Raw genomic sequence first — 22,989 nt, 5'->3', positions numbered from 1 at the left:
TTATTGGCACCCAGCAACAGACAGGCCTTGGTTCTGCTGCAGTGGAAGACTGGGCCCCTCTTTTCAGTGGAGAAGAGTAACCGGGCTTGTGTTCTCTCCCCCCACGAAGTGAAGCAGGAATAGAAAAGTCTCCAAAATGGGCAGTTGAGTCGGCAGCAGTAGAGTAAGGCAGTCCTAAGCAAGCCCACCTGTCCTTGGGCTCAGAGCGCCCGCCACCACCTTCCCTCACTGTCGTTCTGTCGGCCTTTCTAGCTACCAAGTACTGCAGGATGCTCATCGAGGAGGGTGGGCTGCAGCTCTTGCAGGACATCCGGGACCAGAGCCAGGCCGAGCCCCACGTGCAGCAGATCGCCACGTCCATCCTTGTAGACTTTCACATGCATTTTATGAGCTACAAGAAGTCCCCCGGGTATAAGAGGCCTCTGCAGACGTAAGGAGGCTCCCGTGGAGCTCTCACCCTCTGCCTTCTCACCTGCCTGCCTTCGATTGAATGTCTAAGGGATGCTGCCTTTGAGTTTGTGAGTTGCCAGACAGCTTACCTTGATCATTGATTGTCCAGGTTCACCGAGGGGTGGCTCAGCATGGCTCCGGCACAGCCCGGAATCGCTGTCTGATGATTCCGGGGCCGGGAATGCCCTTCTGACCCTCGTGGCTGTTTGGAGGAAAGGGAGCCACTGGCTTTCTCTGCTGACAAACTCCTGAGCTGGAGCCAAAAGAATATTTTTGAATGTTATTGTTTATTCTTTGCAAGGCCACGATGGAAAGTGCCTGTTAAAAGGCTGTTGGTTTCCAGCCCACGTGGAGACTGAGGCTCGTTTCCCAGCTTCCGTTTGTTTGCTTGGTTGTCAGAGGGTGGGAGAGGGCCCAGGTGGCACCCAGGAGGGTGGGGGAAGTCCCAGGAGTAGTTGGGCAGGGACTTGGGCGGGGGACCCCACATTTCACCTTAAAGGCCTGACTCCCAGGTCATTCCGGGACTGGTCCTGGACTGAAGGGTCTTGGGGAAGTCACGGTAAATATGTCACTTTAGAAAATAGGACCTATGTTTGGTTTTCATTTTTTAATAAATTTTTTTTTTAAATAGCGTCTTGGTTTTAAAAAAAACAAAACAGAAGGGCCAAAGTCAACAAGGAACTAATTGTTTCTTTTTAAGATTTGGTGATATTTCATCTTTGTTGAACTTTAAAGGCTGTGTTCAATGAAGGACTCAGGTAGGAGAGCTGGGTCAAAGGGGGACTTGCTGCTTTAGAGAGGCTCGAGCTCCAGCCCTACCTCTCCTGACCGGCACTCTCAGCAAATCCCCCAGTTTCTTGGAGCCTTAGTCTCCTCATCTATAAAATGGGGACGTTTCTTGCAGTACCTACCTCACAAGGCTGTTGTGAAGAACATTAAAGTGTTACAGAAATGCCTGCTGTCCTTGTTCTTATGTCCACACCAAGATGGAGTCGGGGGTGGGGAGGTGGGAAAGGGGGGCAGAAAAGAGTTGGCTGTGGGTTCCCAGGCCGCTAGGCCAGGACTTTCTATCAGACTTTGTAAGGAAGGTGGTGGGTAGTTAGGTCCTAGGCTCCCCCTTAACTCCTGGTCAGGACTGAAGGCCTTCATTCCCTTCTCACAATTGGTAGTGGTGGGTCGTCCGTAGCCAAGCTGGCCATCCCCGCCCCTCCCCGGTCCTTGGCTCCTGAACCAACAAGCACCAGGTCTGACGTTGTCTTCTTACCGGATGTGGCTTTCGGTGATGAGATGGTTTCCCTTCCTGCTTCCCACGTAAACTCGGGTCTGCTTAATGGCCTTGATCTTCCGAAGTCCCTGCAGACTTTGGATTAATCTGGGAACCTTCTGTCTCCCAGTCCTCACACGTGCAGCCTCTACCCAGTTATTGGCTGGCTGGATTTCAGCCATTCTCCCCCTCTTCCTCTGAGGCTCCCAGACACCTTGGGCCAAGGCTGGCCGTCCTCCCCAGTCTGGCCTTCCTCCATCAGACTCCACCAGAGCACATGGCTATCCGGCCAGGTCACTGGGGCTGCCTTGTGGCCCCCACCCATCCCTGCAAGCTGATTCCATTTTCCTGGCTCATTCATTCCCGGTCCATCTCCTGCTCTCACAAACTTGTCACTTCATCAGATTTCTTGACAAATTGGCAACTACGGCAAGATGGACGGAGTCACTATTGGAAGGGGCATTGTTGCTGGCGATCAACGTAGGCAGCCATTTTGGAAAGTCATTTGAATGTATGAAAACAGAGTGGCTGATTTGTCCCTATCATTTGGCCCAGAGATTCCGTTCCTAGGCTTGTATCTCGGAGGCCACAGGTAAGATGCAGCGGCATCTTTTTGTGACGGCAAAGAATTGGGAAATGCTAAACCAACTATGGAACGGAATAATGGGAAGGGAATAAACATCTAAGTGGCCAATTTTTTTCCTCTTTTTTTAACTTAATTGCAAATCAGTTTTCCAATTACTTTTCAACATTCGTTTTTATGAAATTTTGAATTCCACTTTTTTCTTTCTCTTCCTGCTCCCCCTGCCAAGAGAGCAAGTAATTTGATATGAGTCATATATGTACAATCATGTTAAAACATACTTCCTTTTTTTTCGTGAAGCTTTTTATTGTCAAAACACAGGCAAGAATAATATTTCCACATTGACCCTTGCAAAACCTTGTGTTTCAATTCTCCCCCCCGCCCCACTTGTTCCTTAGATGGCAAGTAATCCAATATATGTTTAACATGGCAAAATATGTGTAAATCCAATATAGGCATATGTATTTGCACAATTCTCTTGCACAAAAAAAGGCAATTCAAAAAGGAAAAAAATGAGAAAGAAAACAATGTAAACAACAAAAAGTGAAAATGCTATAATGTGATCCACCCTTAGTCCCCACAGTCCTCTTTCTGGGTGTGATGGCTTTCTCCATCATAAGATCATTGGGACTGTCCTAGATCAACAATGAGATCATTGTTGAAAAGAGTCACGTCTATCAGAATTGATCATCATATAGTCTTGTTGCCATGTATAATGATCTAGTTCTGCTCACTTCCCTCAGCATCAGCTCCTGTAAGTCTCTCCAGGCTTCTCTGAAATCCTCCTGCTGGTCGTTTCTTACAGAACAATAATATTCCATAACATTCATGTACCATCACCTTTTTGGCCGTCCCCCACTGAGGGGTTTCCAATTTCTTGTAAATGGCCGATTTGTGTGAAGCCCAGTGGTTCACAAATGTCCTATTTGATCCTCAAGACGACCCTGTGAGGTAGAGAAAATTATTTTCTGTTTGGGGAAACGGGTTTGGAGTGACTCGCTCAGGGTGTGAGACTGAACTCAGCTAGTGAAGTTTTGGTTTTGAATGTGGTGAATGCCGAAGTGCAGACAGACCTACAAGAGCTGAGGCCGCTGGCTTAGTACGACCAGAAAGATGTCCCCCCCCATCTCCGGGAGTGGGAGCCCCACACAGGGTGCGCTGCAGGTTTGCTCTGGGGTTTGGGTTTTTTTGAGGTGACGGGAGCTTGAGAGGCCTGCCCAGGATCACACAGCTAGCAGTTTGAAGCTGGAGTGTGTATTTTCTAGTTAAATTTTTTTTTCTGATTATCCATGTATATTAACTTTAAAAATACATATTTCGTGATTCATAAATCACGTTGGGAGACAAAAATCAGAACAAAATGGGAAAACCACAAGAAAAAAGAAGGGAACGTAGCATGCGCTGATTTACGCCCAGTCATCTCCATATTTCTTTCTGGATGCAGATGGCGTTTTCTGTCATGAAATTTATTGGGATTGAATCACTGAGAAGAACCCAGGCTCTCTCAGCTGATCATGGCACAGTCCTGTTGTTACTGTGCACAATGTTTTCCCGGTTCTGCTCGTTTCCCTCAGCATCAGTTCATGTCAACCTTTCCAGACCGTCTTAAGACCAGCTTCTTGTTCATTTTTTACAGAACAATAATAATCTATTACCTCCATGTACCGCAGCTTCTTCAGCCATTCCCCAGCTGATGGGCATCCACTCATTTTCCAGGTCTTTGCTACCACAAGAAGCCGCGACAGACATTTTTGCCCAGTGGGGCCTTTTCCCTCTGATCCCTTGGGATACAGACCCAGGAATGGCCCAGCTGGGGCAAAGAGCATCACAGGGTCATCGGCCTCGGGGAGGAGGCCAAGTTGTGGATCGGGTATTTTCATTTTGAGTCTGAAATGTTTTCCTCCATTCTTTACTTTGTGTGTGTGTGTGTGGGGGGGGGGGGGGGGGGGGGGGGGGGGGGGGGATGACTTTAAGAGGAGAACAGGGGAGAGTTACAGGGGGAACCAAACTAAATGGGAGGGAACTAAGGAGAAGTACTGGAGGAATAGGGAGAAGAGCCCCTGGGAAGGTGAGGAAGACCTCCTGAGGGGGTACCTGACCTGTGCTGTGGACACGGGACTGGGGGGGAAGCTTTCTTGGTGCCCGAGACAAACAAGGGAGAGCCCAGAGCCCGGCAGACAGAGCCACGTGGAAGGCCGCGGAAGCAGGCCCGTACACACGTGGTGGGGGGCTTTGATGCTAGGGACAGTGAGGGGCCCTTGGAGGGGCCGGGGTCAGACCGGTCACTGAGGAAGCTTATTTGGAGGGGGGGAGACTTGAGGTGAGCAGCCTCCTCCTCCCCCAGCGCTTCTAGCAGCAGTCTGGGCTTGAGGTGGGGGGCGCCGAGCGGGGGCTGTGTCTGGAACAAGGCCGGAACGAGAGGACTGTTACATGGTGTGGGGGGACAGGCTGGGGCCCGGGGGCAGGGAGCGGAGGGTGTTTTAGGCAGCTGGGATGCAGGAGAGCTCTGGGCCTGCCGCCCGAAGCCGAGACCAGTCAGTGTCTGCCTCAGTTTCCTTAGCTGTAGAGCAGCCGCCTCTCCCTCGGGTGGTCATGGAGCGCCACCGGCATTTGCGCAGGGCCTGCCCTGCCCACACCCGCCCTGCACTGACCGCTGCCTCGAGGACACGCCATATTTTGTTTCCCAACTGGGAGGCCCAGTGGGAGGTCACGGGCGGCGGGATGGGCAGAGAGAGAGGCTGAGACCTGAGGATCGCGGCCCAAAGGTGAGGGCAGTGGGTGCTAGGCCAGATGGCTGGGGCTGAAAGTGGCCAAGGGCGGGCCTGTTCTCCCCCACCCCCCGGGTGTGACCCGGAGAAAGATCCGGAAGGGGGAAGGGGGGAGAACTGGGGGAGAGGGGCTGCAGAAACCGAGCAGTGTCCCAGAGGCCCGACTGACCCACCCGGTCGGAGGCTGCAGGGCCAGGGTTCTCCAGGCCCTTGTTGCCTTTCCCCAGACAGTGGGGGACGTGCTGTTCTCCAGAGCTGGGCCCTGGGCCGGCCCTGACACCCATCCTCCGGGGTCCCCTCACAAAGGGTTACTGTAGTGCTCTGAGAAGTAGCAGGTTTTCTGGGGCTCACGGGCACCTGCCGCCTCCCTGTCTGGGTCCCGAAGCCCTGCCACGGTGCCCATGGGTCCCCTCCCCCTGCCCGGCACAGGCCTCCTGGCCTGCCCTTCCTGGGGCTCCCTGGGATTCCCGGCCCTGCTCCGTGTCCGGCGCCTCGGGCCCAGCCCAGACCTGCACGGTGGGACTTGCCCTCCTCGCAAGCCTCTGGAGCTTCCCCACGGCGGGATCCCGCCCAGCACATGATGCTCCCCGGAAGCCGCCCCCTTCCCACCTTTGCTCTCGCCCTTCTTTCTCCACGGGAACTTGAGGACCAGGCCTGAATTTAGCGGTGGCTTTTTTTTGGAGGGGAGGGGGGCTTTTGGTTTGGTTCAGTGGGGTTTAGAGCATCTGTGAAGTGCCTACTATGCACCGGGCTCCGGGTAAGCCCCAGGGAAAAGCAGTTCCCCCCTCCCCCCTCAGCAAGGGGTCACCAAGGCCCAGCCCCGGGGCCAGACAAACGGGAGGTGACCTGGGCGGGAGGGGGAGGGGCTGAGGAAGGGCCTTGGCTGGGACTGAAAGGAAGCCCGGATTTGGAGACCAGGGGGAAGATTCTAGACCAGGCGGACATGGTGCGAGGGCACTGAGGTGTGGGAGGCCGGGGAGGGCCGAAGGGGCCCAGGGAGGTTATGGCGGCAGCTGGGGGAGCGGGCGCGGGCATGGGGAGGGCGGAGGCGGGCACACCTCCCCAGCGGCTCTGGCTGCCCGGGGTCGGGGCAGTGACAACGCCTCTGCCTCCGCCTCAGGGTTTATGGGGCTCTGGCTGTGGGGGAGACTGGGCCAGGAAGCCCCTGCCTGTCAGTCAGCGGGAGGCAGCGAGGCCCTAGGCTACAGTGGCAGAACCCTGCTTCAGACCCTGCTGGTCACGTGACCGGGCAAGTTCCTTCATCTTTCTGGGACGCGGTTTTTTCATCTGTTAAATGGGTACAATAATAACATCAGCTCCCAAGGTCGTTTGTGAAGGTCATGAGATCTTATTTCAGTGCGACATCAGCGCTTGTTATTGCTGGTTCATTTTGACAGGTTAGTTCAATCCCCTGCTTTATGGGGAAAGAGAGAATGCTAGAGGGGACCCCGAGCCGCTCCTGCCTCCTGAGGTCTTCCCGCATCTGCAGGGCACGGAGGCTGAGGATGTGGCGGAGGCCGAGCCCCGGGAAGTCCGGGAAGGCCGAGGATGTGGCGGAGGCTGAGCCCCGGGAAGTCCGGGAAGGCCGAGGATGTGGCGGAGGCCGAGCCCCGGGAAGGCCGGGAAGGCCGAGGATGTGGCAGAGGCCGAGGATGTGGCGGAGGCCGAGTCCCGGGAAGGCCGGGAAGGCCGAGGATGTGGCAGAGGCTGAGGATGTGGCAGAGGCCGAGGATGTGGCAGAGGCCGAGGATGTGGCAGAGGCCGAGCCCCGGGAAGGCCGGGAAGGCCGAGGATGTGGCGGAGGCCGAGGATGTGGCGGAGGCCGGGGATGTAGCAGAGGCCGAGGATGTGGCGGAGGCCGAGCCCCGGGAAGGCCGGGAAGGCCGAGGATGTGGCGGAGGCCGAGGATGTGGCAGAGGCCGGGGATGTGGCGGAGGCCTCGGGTAACCTGCTGGAGCGGCAAGGCAAGGCTGCAGATGGACGAAGGCACGGCAGTCCCTGACCCAGGCGAGAGGCTCAAGGGCTGTGCTTCTGAGAGCCCCGGCTGCGGGGGCCGGACACCTCCCCAACGCGCCTCGGACGCTCACTCGCCAACAAAGCGGGGCGGCCGCTTCTCCCGGAAAGCCGCCATCCCCTCCAGCCTGTCCCGGGTCGGGATGTTCTGCAAAAAACCGCAAGGCTCTAATTTCTCCCAGCCCTGGCTTGGGGGAGGCACGTGGCCGGATCCCTGCAGCCATGTCTAGGGGAGCGTGGGGAGGGTCAGTGACCCGTCAGCCCCGCGGGGTCAGAGACCCACAGGCCGTCCCCCAGAGCTCCTCCTCCTGATACCCCCCTTGCAGCCCCCAGGCTGGCAGAGTCGGCTCCTGGGCGACTGGGACCCTGGTGGTGAAGAGCAGGTTAGGCCCCCCTCCTCGGGTGGGAGACTGAGCCAGGGTCCTGATGGGAAAACGCCTAAAACATTTTGTTGCCCCCTGAGCCTGGGGCAGTTTGGCCAAGTCCCCAAGTGGCCGTGAGCTGTGGGGGGGCCGCCTTCCGCCGCCGAGGCCTGCAGGTCCCAGACGAGTGTGAGGGACAAAGGGTGGCTGGCAGCCAATGAGACCCCCGAGGGCAGGGGGCTCACTCCTTCCCCAGACAGACCTCCAGCTCTCACTGTGGGAAAGTCCCCGTCCGCGGGAGGTTCCCCCCAGGCTTTGGGACAGTCCTCGGCAGAGAGCAGGAAACCCCGGCCCAGGATGGGGAGTGACTTCCCTGAAGTCACCCGGCTCTGCCGTGTGGGAGAGGGCAGGACTCGCACCCAGCCCCAAACGCCGGCAAACCCGGCCCCAACGTACCTGGGCGTAACACATCCCTTCGATGGCCATCCCAGAGGCGATGTCCACCTGTGCGGGGAGAAAGTAGAACCGTGAGATGTTCTAGGAGATGGGGGGGGAGGGTAGAGACAGCCTGAACTCCGCCACAGGGGACTCTGAGCTCAGAACGAGAAGCGGGGGGACTGCAGGGAGGCGCAGAAGTCCCGCCGGCTTTGCCGAGGACGGAGGGGGAAGGGCCGGGGTCTCTGGGCACCCGACAGAGGGAGAGGCTCCGAAGGCCAGCTCTGATCTCTGGCCCCGCTCAGCGCCATGGGGGCCCTTGGGCGTCTTCCCAGGCCCTCAGGGTGGCCAAGTTGGCTCTGAGGGAGGCCCAGGTGCTGCCAGTTCAGGCACTTTGCCCTTTAGGTGGGCTGTGGGCCCACACGGCAGCGCCTGGCACAGAAACGGGCCTGGAGGCCGGCTGGCACGCCGTGGTCCTGCGTCGGGGCTCGGGCTCCAGAGCAGGAAGAGACTCCTGGTTACTCTGGAAGGGTGGGCACAGCCTGGGACCCTTAGCTGTCCCACACCCTTCCCACAGCCCCTCACCCACAGCACGCCCGGTGTGATGGAGCCCGGCCTGGTTTTACACAGGACTGGTGGGTGACCTATTTTCTCCCGGCCTCCCCGTCCCCCTGATCCTCTGGGGCTTTCACGCAGCGCCCTTCCTCACGGAGACGGAGACCCTGACAAAGGCCTTCTCCACCCCACCCCCAGTGGGGGCCCCTGCAATTGCTACGACTCCTGAGAAAGAGCCAGATTTTGGGCAGGTCCTTGAAGCCCAGGTGCCCCCGGCTCCCTCCAGAGCGTCCCAGGCCCAGGGCTGAGTGGACATTGAAGGTCACAAGCTCGGAACTGCTGGCCATGCCAGGGACTCCTTGACTCAGGCCGCTTCTCCCACCAGGGGTGCACACACCCGGGGACCTTAGCCCGGAGCCGCCACCTGGGGGCAGGAGGAGCCTGGGGCCGCGGTTCTCACCCTGTGAAGGTCACAATGGGCTCCGTCCTCCGGGAGGACCTCGGCAGGAGGAGCCCCGGGCTTGTCACGCCCATTTTGCAGAAGGGGACCCTGGAGTGCGGGAGCCCAGGGACTTGTGCAGGGTCTCGGCCTCAGTGTGACCAGAGCCGAGCCATGGAGGCCCCGTCTTACTCATGAACCGAATGATCAGACAGAGCAGTCGGGGGCCTTGGAGTCCCTCTGTGCTGGCTCTTACCTCAGGGGACATGAACTTCTTTGATTTTTTTTTGTTCTGGCTGAGACGATTGGGGTTAAGTGCCTTGCCCAGGGTCACACAGCTAGGAAGTGTCTGAGATTAGATTTGAACTCAGGTCCTCCCGACTTCAGGGCTGGGGCTCTCTCCGCTGCGCCCCCAGCTGCCCCTTCTTTGATTTTTAATACGGATAACTATGTTTCAATAAAATGTTCCCCTTGTGATCCTCAGAATTTTATGCCTTTGTGAATAAACATTATTCTGAGAAGGGTCCATAGTTTCGCCAGCTGTACGATGGGTCCGGGACAGAAAAAAGGTTAAGAAACATTGATCTACGGGGCAATTAGATGGTGCAGTGGATAGAGTCAGGAGGACTCCAGTCCAAATCCGGCCTCAGACGCTCAAACTTCCTGGCTGTGGGACCCTGGGCAAGTCACAGCTCCAGCTGCTTTGCAAAATATATAAACTTAAAAAAAGAAGCCTCGATCTAGTTCCCCCTTCCGGCAGTGACAGGTAGGCCCGGGAAACGGACTTGTCCAAAGTCACACAGCGGAAGCACCAGAGCTTGCCCCCACTGCGTGCTGGTCTACCCGCGGTCCCCCCTCTGACTCCCTCCAGTTTGTGCTCGCAGCCCCCGGCCCCCTCAGTCACCGCCGGGCCCCCCGGCTCCTCACCTCCATCCCTTTGTCGATGGCCACTTTGCCCATTCTCACCGCGATGGGGGCCTACGGGGGGAAAGAGGCTCGGGTCACCGCAGGCTGACTCAGGCTAAGCCGGACCAGCCCCGGGCCCAGAAAGCTCCCCGTCTGCCCGGGTTTCTCTCGGTTCCGGCAGAGCTTCAGAGCCGGAAGGGGCCTGAGAGAGCTGGTGCTCTTATTTTATAGAGGAGCCAATGGACAAAGGAAAGGCACCTATCACGCGCCAGTCACGCACAGTGAGAAAGTTCCTGCCCTCCCAGAGCGTGGGCTCTCCTGGGACTGATAAGCAGCAGCCAAGGGTGGGGGGAGTTGCCGTCTCCAGCCCTCCATAGGCAACCCAACCCCCACAGAGGGTATCTGGGGGGGGACAACCTCCCCCTTCCCCCCCCCCCGCCTCTGAGGGGCGCTAGGCAGGAACAGCTGCCAGTGGGGCTCTTCCCCATTCATCCAGCTGCATGCTAACTTCCCCCATTCCCATCCAGGGGGATCCAGAGTCTACACAACTCCAGGCCCCCCCCCCATGGCTGCTGGCCGGGCTCTTCTGCCCCCTCCCCCATCTGCCCCTCTATCCCCCGGCCCAGTCCCTCAGCAGCCTGAGCTTCTGCTCGGCACATTCTAGGCCCTTTGGGCTCTGGATCACCCTTCGTCCCCACTCCTCCCTCAGTGGCCAGAGAAAGCTGGGACCCCAGCAACGCTTCCCGTGGGCCCGCGGCCGGGGGTGGGTGTCCGTGCCGCCCCCCAGCCCCTCACCTGCGGCACGATCTCCCTGGCGAGCTCCAGCGACCGCTGGTAGGCAGCTGTGCCCTCCTGGTTCTGGGGCACCGCATAATTCACCAGCCCGATGCCCTTCGCTTCCTCCCCACCGATCCGGCGTCCCGTGAAGATGAGCTCCTTGGCCAGGCTCACGCCCACGCACCGAGGCAGGCGCTGGGTGCCCCCTGCAAGAGGACGGGACCCAGGCAGAGGCTGGCACGCTTGGGGGGCATCGCACGTGGTCATGGCACAGGCCAGAAGCCAGGCATAAGGGGGCAACGGGCTTGCCAGAGTGGGCCCATTCTAGGTCCCTCCCATCCTCCCATCGCCAAAGATCCGGGCACAGAGGTGAGGGGGGGCCAAACACCCGACCCAAGGGTGGCCCCATTCAGGGTGGGGGGGCAGAGAGGAAGGGGGGGTTGGGGGGGCTCAGGCCAAAGTACCTGCCCCTGGAAGGAGTCCACGGGTTGTTTCTATCAGTCCCATGATGGCGGAAGAAGCTATTGAAGGAGGAGACAAGGTGAAAGTCCTCCCCATCCTCTCCAGGCCCCCTCCCCCTCCCATCCTCTCCCCATGCCCTTTATTCACCCGGGCTCCCTCGTATAATTTGGGACAATATGGAGAGGAGGGATTGGAGAGGATACAAAACATGGCTCCCCCGTCACGGCCACTATGACATATCCCTGCCTCCCGCCATCTCTCATTCACGATCTCCCCCAAGTCCTCCCCGAACCCAACGGCTGTCAGTGCAAAAGCCCAACTTTTCAGGGGTCTCTGCAGTGTCATTCATCTGCTATGACACTTCTCACTTTACAGAGGCCTTAGCTTTGGGGACTCGTCATGCAGAGCATGCAGGGATTATGATTTCCATTTTACAGATCAGGAAACTGAGACTTATCCTGGCTCCAAGTTTGATGCTTGAACTTATGTGAAAAAAAGCCCTGGATCTATAGTTCAAAATCCTGAGTTCTAATCCAGGCTCTGTTACTTTCTCCTAGTAAGTGGACAAGTGGACAAGACTTCCCTTCCTGGGCCATGTAAAAAATGAGGGAGTTAAAGGGCAGCTAGTGGATAGAGCACCAGCCCTGAGATCAAGAGAACCTGACTTCAAATCCGAGCTCAGACACTTAACACTTCCTAGCTGTGTGACCCTGGGTAAGTCACTTAACCCCAATTGTTGTAGGGGAAAAAAAAAAAAGGAGTTGGATGAGATGGCTTCCAATGTCCCTTCCTGCTCTTGATCTGGGATCCTGTGATTCCAGGCTCTTTATCTCTTTGGTGTCCCGGGCCTGGGGGCAGTCTGAAGAAGCTGAAATTCCCTTCTTAGAGCCATGTATTTAAACAGAAAGCATGGGATGACAAAGGAAGCCAATTGTCCTGAGCTACAAGTATTAAAATATATATAAAACAAGCTAATGGATTCCAGGTTGAGTCTTAATTTTTGTGTGTCTATCCACAGAGCTCAGCCCCAGCCTAGCACATAGTCAAGCACTTTAAAAAAAAGGCTTTTCATTTATTAATTTATTCATTTGTTCATTCACTCGTTCATCCACCCATCCATCCATCCACTTATCCATCCACCCATCCATCCATCCACCCATCCACCCATCCATCCATCCATTCACCCATCCATCCATCCATCCACCCATCCATCCATCCATCCGTCCACCCATTCACCCATCCACCCATCCATCCGTCCACTTATCCATCCACCCACCCATTCACCCATCCATCCATCCATCCACCCATCCACCCATTCACCCATCCATCCATCCATCCACCCATCCATCCATCCATTCACCCATCCACCCATCCATCCGTCCACTTATCCATCCATCCATCCATCCACCCATCCATCCACCCACCCACCCATCCATCCATCCATCCATCTATCCTTCTATCCAACCATCTACGCATCCATCCATCCCCCCATCCCCCATCCCCCCCATCCCTTCCCTGCCCTCTCCCACCCATCTTTCCCCCTTCACACTACACAAACACACCTCCCCGCATCTTAAACGAAACTCTCTATTTCAACCTCAAACACTTTCTTCAGCATTCCCTCCCTACCACCTCCCCTCCCCATCACAACAATCCAAAAACACTCTGCCAAACATCTCATAACGCATTCCCCGAACCCATAAGTGCCTTATGTCTGGCATAACTCCTCTCAATGGAAAAAAAATACTTAACAAAACAACAACCTTCACCCCTACCTCAATTTCCTCTTGAAAATAAAGTCAGCCCTCCAACCCCCTTTCCTACAATCCAAAACCCCCTACGACTCTTCAAAACGCGCTCCAACCACACCAAACTTCTCCCCCAACTGGCCACCCAGTCTCTCCCTTCCCCGCCACCCCCCCCCCCCCGCCCCAGCGCCGCCACCCGGTCACAGGCCAAACCGCTTCACCCCCACCGAAAATCCGCCATGCCAATGGGCGCAAATTGCTTAAAACAACATCAAAACCGCCAAAACAGCTAAGGCAATTCTAACCGAAAGTCTACCAAAAATCAGCCAAACCCTAACACTAAGAAACACACTAAACCCTCACCTCAATTTCCCTGTTCTAAAACAAAATTCACAAAGAAAATAATCACTTCTCCTTGTTATCCAGTAAATACTCTAAACTGCCCACATTTTCGCTTTCAATTCATCCCCAAAGATTTTAATCACGAAACATAAATCTCTCCCTCCCCCTCCTTTATCAGTGCCATCTCTTCACAAAAAAAAAAGCAAAAAGCAGTTCACCAAATAACCAGTCCTACCCCTTACCCTCATTTCCTCTTCTGAAAATGGCAAAACCCTATTCCCAACTCACCAAAAATAACAAAAACAGCCTCAAGGAACCCTAACCACCTCCATCACTTCAATTATTCCATATGACCAAAATTAAATGCCGAAGGGGTCCCCGCCTCCCCCACCCTAAGCCGCCAACTCTCCGTCCACAAATTTCCTTTCACTTGTCCTGAAAGCCACCACGGAAACGGCCAGGGCATCTCCCTCCCCCCCCTACGGGCTCAAAGCCGGCTTCCTGAATTCTCCCTCCCGGGCAAACAACCAGCCTGAAACCACTGGGCCCAACCCAACCTGGCCTTTCCGAAAAGCGAAAAGCAAAAACGCCTTCTACCCCAAGCAAAACCAAAATCCGTCCCAACCTCAAAACTCACCGCATACTTATGCCCTTGGGCCGCTCGCCCATCTAAGCCGCTAGGCCAGCCCAACGCAAAACTAACTGGGCTCCCACCCCTCCCGTACCCCTCCCCATCGTCTCCCCACCGCACACGCCACCTGCCCGCTCCGGGCACTCTTTTAGCCACCGGGAGGAACATGAAACGGAAACCTCCCCATCAAACTCCCACACCGAAAACTGGAGAAAACCCAAACACGGCTAACCCCCAACTCTGTCCCCCACACGCAAAGGGCTCCAGTCTTCGGGCCCTAGTTCTTCACCCCAATCACCACGCGGCCAAACAAAGGGCCCCATCCACCCCCTCCACTCCCAGCCCCTCCCCAACCCGACCCACAACACAAAGCCGCACCAAACACCACCAGAAAACACTACCGGCCCAAAACACAACGCGGCCCGGCCTCTACACTCTTACCCACTAAAGCAGCCACCCCGCCTCCACCAGCACCGGCATCTAACCGGCCGCCCCGCCCAACACGGCCGCGCTCACTCAGCTCTCTCCAGGGGGGAATGCATTTAACCCCAAAAAGTCACCTCCCCGGAAAACATCTGGAACGCTGGCCAATTGGAAAATCCGGGCTCTCACGAAAACCTCAAAGGCACACGCCTTCTGCCCCCCAACCATTCCGCTCCTGGCAAAACTGGGAAATCCCCGCGCGCTTCCGAAGGGAGGCGGGCAGGGATGGCACATGCGGTGCCAGGCCGGGGGCACGGGGACCGGGGGCGTCCCTGACGTCACTCACCTGCACAGAACACCCCCCGGACAGTGCTCTTGAACACGAGCACTCGGACGCTCCTGTCCAGGCGAAGCTCCTCCAAGGCATCGGACAGCTACAAGGGAAACAATCTGGCTGACCAACAGGAGCTGAGGGCCCGGGAAAGCAGGAGCCGGAGCTGCTCGGGAGGGAGGGAGGGAGGGAGGAGTCCCGGGAACCAGCGGCTCTTCCTAGCAGCCACTTCCACCGGTACAGCCCAGAGTCTGCTGGTTCCGGCGGCTGTTTCCATCCTGTCTCCCCGTTTAAGTGCGAGCCCAGAGGGCAGGGATGGTGTCCCTTCCTTTGGAGCCTCCCAGAGCTCAGCCCAGGGCCCGGCCCCAGCGCGGCCCTGCTGACAGCATCCCCCGAAGGCCCGCGGGGCTGGGCCCAGAGCTCCAGAGCTGAGCCCATCCTCTGCCTCCATCCGGCCTGATCTGGACTATCCCAATCTCCCTCCCTGGGCCGGGGTCTGGGAAGGACAATGGACTCTGCGGGGCTCTCTCCCCTGCTTCCTGCCAAGCGTGTGCAACTGCTTGGGCTGTGGAGGCAAAAGTAAGGAGAGGGCAAAGCTCTGGGCCCTCGGCCAGTCAACATCTCTCCAAAGTTCAAAGGAGAAAAGCCCGATAAAGTAATGTGGGGGGGGGGGGCTGGGGGGGGGCAGGGACTTAGAGCTGGGGGGGCCTCGCACACTGAACCCCTTCCTTTTACAGACAGGGAAACTGAGGTCCAGGAAGGTAATATCTGGTCCAGGGTCACGAGGAATCAGGGAAGGCCTGAAAGAGCCCTTTGGGAGAGTCCCAAAGGTGGGGTGAGAGTTCTAGGCTTGGGGGGCCCTGGAGGCCAGGAAGGCATTTGTGAGGAGCCTTAAGGGGGTTGGATGGGCTGGCGTCTCACGTGTGAGGGGAAGGCCTCTGGGACTGATGAGAGCCTGCCCCTGCGCTCCACCCTGAGCCCGCGGGGCCTTCTGTCCCATCCTGACTGGGCCTGGCCTGGCCCCTGCCCTTCTGGCTCAGTGGAAGAGGACAGGGCTTCCGCCACAGTCAGCCGGACACACCGGGAGGCTCTGGGAGGAGGCTCTGGGACCGAGGGCTCGGCTCGGGGGGCCCAGCCCTTCGCCATACAAGGGGCTCCAGACACGCCGGCCTCGGCCGCTTCCCTTCTGCCCTTGTTCTGGCGCTGCCCCTTCCCTGCCTGTGTCTGGGCCAGGGCTCTCCTCCCATAGCGCCCCAACTCGTCCCCAGGGTCAGCCTCCGACCCTTACTGATCCACACTGGGGTCACCGCTCTCCCCTCTTAAATACTCCTGCCCTCATCTGTCTTCTTGCTTCTCTTCCCAGTAGAACGGAAGCTCCTTGAGGCCGGAACTTGGCCACTGTGTTTTTATTTCCCCGAGGTCTAAGACAATCCTGTGTATACAGGAGGGGCCTAATAGATGCTGACTGAATGGAATCACATTGAATACATTAGGAGCTCTCCAAAGGCTTCCATCACAGGGTTCCAGGGCTTCAGAACTGGAAGGGGCCTCAGAGGCCGAGGACGGTCTAGCCGTGGCTGAGGACTCCCCGGACGACACCTCCAAGTGGTCGTCCAGCCCTTGTCTGAGGACCTCCAGAAAGGGGGGGGCCACCAGCTTCCACAGGAGCCGTCCCTCCTTTGGGATAATGCTGCTTCCCCTTCCTTGGGTGTCTTTATTTTTATTCATTCATTTGTGTGTGTTGGGGGGGAGGCAGCAGGGGTTACGTGACTTGCCCAGGGTCACACAGCCGGGAAGTGTGAAGTGTCTGAGGCCAGACTCAGGCCCTCCCGACTGCAGGGCCGGTGCTCTGCCCGCTGCGCCCCAGCTGCCCTTCCCTGGCTGGGCCCTCGGCAGGTCTGTTATAATGGGGATTCCTTTTAGGCTGGACTAGACGGACCCTCTCCAGTTCTGGGATTCTAGAAGCCTTTAGAAAGGCCTTCCTGACCTCCAGCCTCCATGGCCTCTATGACTTCTGCCCTCTGGGCCTTGGTTTGCCCCCAGGGCCAAGCAGAATGAGGTAATGCCCCCCCTTTGTCCCGCGGCCTCCACATCCTCCCCTAAGTTCCCAGAGCCAGGGGGCGCTGACCGAGGGGGGAGGTGGGGCCCCCTAGGTCCTTGCGCCACATGGTCCCCGCCCTCTGACCCCAGCCCGCTCTGCCCGTTTGCCTGGCGGGTCCGGCCTGAGCGCGGACACGCGGTCACTCACCTCACCGACAAAGACTTTGCCCAGAGCATTTCGGGCCTGCGGCCTGTTCATGGAAATCTCCACGATACCTGGAGAGGGAGGAAAGGTGCCGTGAAGGACGCTGGGAACCGTCAGGAGTTGGCCGAGCCGCGGTTTGTAAACACTGGAAGCCCGTATAATCGTCGTGTAAAGTTTTAGTGTCTGGTGTTGGGGATTATGGTTTATCGGGGGCAGCTGGGGGGCGCGGGGGGGGGGGGGGGGGGGGGTGGAGCACAGCCCTGAAGTCAGGAGGATCCAGTTCTAATTTAGCACCTCCTGGCCGTGGGGGCAAGTCACTTAACCCCAGCTGCCTCAGCTAAAAACAGACAAACAAACAAACAAACAGATGCTTTTATATTGTTTAGTCTAAACCTGTAGTCTCGCGGCGAGGAAGCTCCTTTCCCTGAGAAAGGTCCATGAGTCTCCCGACAGAACTGAAGCTTCAGCCATCTGCCCGGGAGGAGCAGCCGACGTGTGAGGAGCACCGCAGGAGCCGGATGGATCCGGCAAAGGGGACCGAGGAGACGCCGCGGGGGTCCCGGAGGGGGGGGACCCGGCAGTGACAGGGAAAGGGCAAGGGACCCCGTAGGCCCCAGACCACACTCATGCCCCCACCCGTCTGTTCTCTATGTGAAGCCATTCTCCCCGGGGCTTGTCCGTACCAGGAGAGGGCGCCTTTGTTGGAGAGGAACGTTTTATACAAATATTGTTGCACTTTCTCCCTTTTCTGAAATCGAGTGGCTCAGCAGCGGAGAGCCCGCCGGGGGGGGGCTCGGCGGGGGGGGGGGGGGGGGCTCCAGAGCGGGAGCGTCAGCGGCCCTGGCCGTTAGATGCTGAAGGGGGCAAACCGGGCGCTCAACGCTAGATACAAACCAACGAGTTCAACAATGACAACGGTAAAGTAAAATCAACAACAACAAAAACAAGACAACTAACAACTTCCAGGGCTCTGCTTGTGAATCTCGATCGATCTTCACATCAGTCCCGTGAAGTGGGAGCCGTTACTGTCCCTCTCTTCCAGGGGGGAAAGCTGAGGCTGACACAGGAGCATAGAGTTAAAGGCACAAAGCCGCGCAGTGGACAAAGAACCGGGCTTGAAATCAGGAAAACCTGAGTTTAAATAAATCTCCGACACTCCTGGCTGTGGGACTCTGGGTAACTCGCTTCACTTCTCTGCCAGCCTCTGTTTTCTTATCTGTAAAATGGGGATAATAGTAGCACCTACCTCTCAGGGTGGTCTCGAAGATCAGACATGATAATTGTAACGTGCTCAGCACAGTGTCTGGCGTGCAGTAAGCATTCTGTAAAGGTTAGCCATGATCATCTAGTCCAATCCCTCATACTACAGAGGAGGAAACTGAGGCAGTCAGGTTTTAAGTGGGCCTGGATTCAGAAAAACATCTCCCTGAGTTCCGATTTGCCCCGCGTCCCAGCGGATGGCCCTAGGCACTGCGTACTCCCCCTGTCTGCCTTAGTTCCTCATCTGTAAAAGGAGCTGGAGAAGGAGATGGCGAACCCCGACAGCACCTCTGCCCAGAAAATCCACAGACGGTGCGGTCCACGGGGCACAGAGTCACGTGACACTGAACAACTTAAACAACTACAGAAACCAAAACTGTTCGGACGAGGCTGCCCGAGGCCGGGGGGGCCACACACAGAACCCAGGCCACGAGGGGACTAACAAATGCTTGTTGGGTGATGGACCGATGGAGCCACTGGCTACGGTCCCGTCCGGGGCCTGGTGGCTTGGGGCCTTTCAAAGGGCCTTTCAAATATTATCTCGTTTACCCTTTGAAAGAGCCCGGAGGGCTGGACAGCTGCCACTGGCCTGGAAATCCCCACAGGGCACTGAGTTTGGTTTTCCAGAAAGGGTAGGAAGTATCTGGAGGCTGAATCTGAATAGAGCTCCTCTTGATTTCAGACCTAATGGCCTGGAGGGCCCTCCACCACCTACCTGCCCAACACATCACATCCTTGTTCCTGGAAGCTCTGTCCCTCTGAATGCAGCCAAAGATCACATTATCTTCTTTGCTTCCACAACTGACTCATAGTTGATCTTGTGGTCCACTAAGACCACCAGTTCGTTTCCTCGCAAACTAGAATTTGCTACATCTCCTGTATTTTGTACTTCGGCTCTATTTTTGGAAGCAAAGCATAACACTGTGCATCTTTCTCTCCTATAAATGCTAGTAGAATATTATTCATTTCATTTCCTGGTCCTCTCAGCCTTACTAATAGCAGGGGCATGTAGCAGTCTTCTCCACAGGCCATCCCTCCACCTCTTAGCCCTGGACATTTTCTCTGTCTGTCCTCCATGCCTGGAGGGCCCTCTCTCCTGATTCCTGATTAACCAAGTCCCAACTAACACCTCACCTTGCTCAGGAAGGCTTTCCCAGTTCTCAGCGCTAGAGCCTTCTCTCTTTTAACTGTTTACTCTTCATCCTGAATATGGTTTATTGTATATTTTTGCTTGTGGGCTCCCCCGGTGCATTGTAAGCTCCTAAAGGACAGGGCTTATCTTTTGCCTCTTTTTGTGCCCCCCTGCACTTATCACTGTGCCTGTCACATAACTAGTGCTTAATATATGTTTATAGACTTCTTCTCACAGACCCATAGTGCTTAGCCTGGAGGAGGCACACATTCTCAAAGCCCCATTCCCCATCCCACCCAAAGTCAACAAAGATAAAGTCTAGGCTCATTAGTAAACTGAGGCAGACAGAAGTAAAGGGACTTTTCCAGGGTCACTGAGCAAGTGTCTGGAGCCACATTTGAACTCACTTCTTCCTGACTCAACATGGCCCTCTCAGAGACCCCCTAACTAGTCCCAGTATAGATTGGGTCAGAGAGCCCTTCCACTGCTGATTGCTGAATGAGAGAAGGCCAGGAGTCTAATTCTTGTTCCTCACTTTCCCAACAGCTCATTTTGAGCTGTTTTTTATTAGCCAAGACTAGAATTTGGAGCTGGAAAGGAGCAGAGTTTTCACAAATTGCTTCAAAGCAACAGCCCAGAGGCTGTATGGGAGAGTGGTCTGCCCCCCACTCCAGCCCATCTTCCACTCACTAAAGTGATCTTTCAAAAGTTCAGGTCTGACCATGTCACCCCCTACTCTATAAACTCCTGTGGCTCCCTATCACCTCCGGGATCAAATATAAATTCCTGTGTTCAAAGCCCTTAACTTGCCCCTCCCCATCAGTCTTTTTTGCATCTTCACCTCCTTCCTTGATGCAGGGACTAGTGCTCTCCTGGCTGCTCCTCACAAAAGACACGCTCTTCTGATTCTGGATATTTTTGCTGGCCTCTGAGCCTGGAACTCTTCTGCAAGAAGTCCTGCCTCCTCCTCCCTCCTGCTGCCCTCCCTCCCCATCAAGGCCTATCATCCTCTCTAATGGCCCACTCTGCATGTGTCTGCTCCTTTAGACCCAAGGCTCCTTGAAAGCCGGGACTGTTTTTGCCTTTCTTCTTGCCCTCAGAAATTAAACACCTTGTAGGTGCTTAATAAATGCGTGTAGGGGCTTAATAAATGCGTGTAGGTGCTTAATAAATGCGTGTAGGTGCTTAATAAATGCGTGCAGGTGCTTAATAAATGCATGCAGGTGCTTAATAAATGCGTGTAGGTGCTTAATAAATGCATGTAGGTGCTTAATAAATGCGTGTAGGTGCTTACTAAATGCATGTAGGTGCTGAAGTGGGAATCAGGAAGATCCGTATCCCAGATCCACCTTAGACACTGACTAGCTGGGTGACAGCCTCAGTTTCCTCGTTGGAAAAATGGGGACAATGATTGGTTGCAGGGCTCAGATGAGAATACATTTAAGGGCGTTGGAAGCCTTTGGGGGTTCAGTTTTTCGATCCCGTCCAATTCTTTGTGACCCCATTTGGAGTTTTTGGGCAGAGATATCGGATGGCTGGCCATTTCCTTCTCCGGCTCATTTGACAGATGAGGAAACTGAGGCAGGCGGAGGGAAGGGAGGGATTACCCAGGATCACACCGGTAAGCGTTTGAGGCTGATTTAAAATCATTGAGTCCTTTGACGTCAGAATCCAGCACTGCGTGCACTATGGCGCCACCTAGTGGCCCCCAGCTCGGGGTTTCCAGACCCTAGCAGGGTTCAGATGAATGAAAGCTTTTCCGGGGGGGTTGGGAAGACAGTTTGAGAAGACCGAGTCCTGCCCCGGGGCGGCTCCCCGGCTCCCACAGGTAAATGCCCCCACCCACAGCTGACTTTTATACAGCCTGGCACCCCTCAGGCTCCACCCCCGCGGAGGCGTTGCTGCATTTTGATTTGATGACCATATGTCCCCACTCGCTATTCAGAGTCTGGCAACTGGGGGGGAGGGGAGGCAAAGTCCACTCCACGTGGCCAGCGTGGTCGGCCAGTGATGGGCGGCTTTGGGAGGCGGGACTGCCCTCCCCCCCAATGCTGCAAGTCAGGCTGCTTGTAGCAATCGGCTGCAGCGGGGCACGGCTGGCACAGGGTCGGGCGCTCTCCCTGACCTTCCAGCCCCTTCCCAAGCCCGTCCCAGCTCTTCTCGGGTCACTGGGCACCGCCCCTCCTCCCTCCCCAGGGCCAGGCAAATCCTTCAGGCCCGGGGATCCGCGGTCACTGCTGGAAGGGGGGGAGTGGGGATGGGAAGTCTGGGGTGTCCAGGTCGGAGGGGACTGAGGAGGAGACGGGGCTCCAGAGAGGGGAGCCCCAGAGGGGCATGCTGGGAAGCAGGAGGAGGCACATAACTACAGGGAACATGCTGGGGGCAGAGGAGGGCCCGGGGTCACAAAGTCCCGGAGCTGAGGGGGCGAAAACAAAAGCGTAAGAACGGGAAGGTCCTAAAAGCACCACATGGAAGGGATGACGGGTCAGCTGGGGAGGGCCTTAGAGCGGGGGAGGTCGGGGCCGGGAGGGGGCTTAGAACGGGGGATGTCGGGGCCGGGAGGGGGCTTAGAGCAGGGAGGTCAGGGCCGGGAGGGGGCTTAGAACAGGGGATGTCGGGGCCGGGGAGGGGCTTAGAGCAGGGAGGTCAGGGCCGAGGAGGGGCTTAGAGCGGGGGATGTCGGGGCCGGGAGGGGGCTGAGAACGGGGGAGGTCGGGGCCGGGAGGGGGCTTAGAGCGGGGGAGGTCGGGGCCGGGAGGGGGCTGAGAACGGGAGCGTCTGGGAGGGGACTTACAACAGGAGACGCCAGCACTGAGAGGGAGCGTAGAACAGAGGTCAGAGCTGGCAGGGACGGTAGAACGGAGCATCCGGGAAGGCCTTTAGAACGGGGAGCGCCCGGCACAGACCCCGTGGGAACTCGGGCGTCACGTCTGAGCAAGGCCATGCCCGCAGGGAGCGGGAGGCGCTGGGAGAGCACGCGAGACTAGGGGGCCTGGCGGTCTGAGGCCGCGGGACACAAAGTTTCGAAAGCGCCGCTACATTGTCACAACCGCGCCGGGGCTCCGGGCTCGGGGCCTTGCCTAGGCCAGCCTGCAGCTGGATCGGGAGGCTCCCGAGCCCCGCGGAGGTAAAGTCCTCGGCCCAAGGTCACACATCGCGGACTACGGGCCCAGCAGGACCCGGGGACCGGGGCAGCCCCTCCCCCTCCCTCGCCCAGGCAAAGGAACGCAGAGTTAGGAGAAGAGGAAGAAGGTCAGGCACCGGGCGGCCGGACCCGAGCCCGGAAGGCGCGGCTGCGGGCGCTCTCACCTGCGTCGCGGCCCCCGCGCAGGGCGCTCACTTGGATCTCCGCGCCCGGAGCCGCGTCCCGGGAGGCCCAGCCGCGGGCCGGCCCGCAGGCGGGACCCCGGGGGCCCAGGGCCCGCAGCGCGCGGGGCAGCGTCCTCAGCATGGTGGCGGCGGCCGCGGGGGCGGGGGCAGCTCTGCGGCTGCGGGCCCGGGACCTCCGGACACACCCCCTTGCTTTCCAGAAAAGGAAGCCGAGGGCCCCGGGAGGGGAGAGACTTCCCCCCGCGGGCCGCCTGGGCCTCAGCTCCGGAAGCTCGCGGCGCTGCCCCGTGGGACAAAGTCCGGGCGGCCGGCTCTCGGCCACCCCCCCCCCCCCCCCCCCCCCCCCCCCCCCGCTGCCCCGCGGCCGGCTCCGACTCCCACCCCCTCCAAGCCCCTTTTCCTCCTTGGCCTCTGCTTCCTCCCTCAGGTCTTCCCCCATTGGCTCGGCACTTTCCTCCTCAGAAACTTGCACAAGACATTTCGCTTTTCAGCCCCAGTTTAATCATCTGTAGAATGGGGGCGGCCTCCGGGTC

General features: G+C 57.4%; 2 protein-coding genes across 2 annotated transcripts in view; one reads left to right on the top strand and one right to left on the bottom strand.

The window, feature by feature from the left end:
• Positions 1-1,404, top strand: part of ZYG11A (zyg-11 family member A, cell cycle regulator) — a 32,372-nt gene extending 30,968 nt beyond the window's left edge. Inside the window, exon 14 of the mRNA XM_031969102.1 lies at positions 253-1,404. Coding sequence (XP_031824962.1) covers positions 253-434 — 182 coding nt within the window. The 3' untranslated portion in view covers positions 435-1,404. The remainder of the gene's footprint in view (positions 1-252) is intronic.
• A 5,743-nt stretch (positions 1,405-7,147) lies between these two features.
• On the bottom strand, positions 7,148-22,736 carry ECHDC2 (enoyl-CoA hydratase domain containing 2). Its single transcript, XM_031968549.1, has 9 exons — positions 22,436-22,736; positions 16,738-16,805; positions 14,500-14,592; positions 13,830-13,941; positions 11,017-11,361; positions 10,571-10,758; positions 9,797-9,847; positions 7,897-7,944; positions 7,148-7,226 (listed from the first exon to the last, which is right to left on the bottom strand). The coding sequence occupies exons 1-9, from the start codon at positions 22,575-22,577 to the stop codon at positions 7,149-7,151; spliced, it is 1,125 nt and encodes a 374-aa protein (XP_031824409.1). The 5' UTR covers positions 22,578-22,736; the 3' UTR covers position 7,148.
• Positions 22,737-22,989: the final 253 nt, after the last annotated feature.

This window comes from Sarcophilus harrisii, chromosome 4 (genome assembly GCF_902635505.1).
Source record: "Sarcophilus harrisii chromosome 4, mSarHar1.11, whole genome shotgun sequence".
In the NCBI taxonomy this organism is placed as follows: domain Eukaryota; kingdom Metazoa; phylum Chordata; class Mammalia; order Dasyuromorphia; family Dasyuridae; genus Sarcophilus; species Sarcophilus harrisii.
This window is presented reverse-complemented; position numbering and strand designations above follow the sequence as displayed.